Source organism: Penaeus monodon, chromosome 24, assembly GCF_015228065.2.
Source record: "Penaeus monodon isolate SGIC_2016 chromosome 24, NSTDA_Pmon_1, whole genome shotgun sequence".
Lineage (NCBI taxonomy): Eukaryota > Metazoa > Arthropoda > Malacostraca > Decapoda > Penaeidae > Penaeus > Penaeus monodon.
This window is the reverse complement of record NC_051409.1, coordinates 15,203,190-15,203,845: the sequence shown is the minus strand read 5'-3', so window position 1 is coordinate 15,203,845 and position 656 is coordinate 15,203,190. Positions and strand designations below refer to the sequence as shown.

Below are 656 nucleotides of genomic sequence, written 5' to 3'. Positions count from 1 at the left end.
ATAACAAAGGAATCGCATACTTTACCTTCTCCGCGGCCTCGCCCCGCCCCCCACCGTCTGCAGCGGCACCTTCGTCCTTCCTCTCGGCTTGATTTTTCTTCACGGTCATCCTTCGCGTCGGCTGAGGAGGCTGCGAGGCTTCCTTGGGCTTGGCTCCTCCCCCGCCGCCCTCTTTGGGGCTCGCAGATGGGGGCGCACCCGATGTGGGGGGAGAGGCGTTCGAATCGGGCTGGGGCATGCTGTCGAAGCGCGCGGGCGGCGACGGCGGCGACGCCCCGTTCGGAAGCTCGCTGTACTCGTAGACGAGGTTCGGGTACGCGCCGCTGTCCTCGCAGCTGGCCTCGACGAAGCGCATCAGGTCGCTCATGTCCTTGCCCTGGAACTCGTGGGGTAGCGGGAGGGCCGCCTCCTCGTCGCTGATGTCCTTGTCGTCGAACGAAGGCAGCAGCATCTTCAGTTTCTTCTCTATTTCGCTTCCTTCCATTTTTCTCTGTTTCTTCTCTTCCTCCTCCGCTAGCTGTCGGGAGAGAGATGGGGAGGAGCAAGCGGAGGAGCTGGAAGAGGGAGACGAGTAAGCCGAGGCGGATCGCGGAGGCATTTTGTTGTTGCGAAAGAAGGAAGGCAGAGGAGGAATGGGCGGAGGTCTCTCGTTCACC

General features: G+C 62.2%; 1 protein-coding gene across 1 annotated transcript in view; it reads right to left on the bottom strand.

Annotated features, from left to right (window-relative positions):
* Positions 1 to 24: 24 nt before the first annotated feature.
* The window catches only part of LOC119588625 (E3 ubiquitin-protein ligase CBL-B-B-like), a gene marked incomplete at its 3' end in the record, with an annotated part of 53,262 nt that continues 52,630 nt past the window's right edge, over positions 25 to 656 (bottom strand). Inside the window, 1 exon segment of the mRNA XM_037937265.1 lies at positions 25 to 656. Within this exon segment, the coding sequence (XP_037793193.1) occupies positions 25 to 656 (632 nt within the window).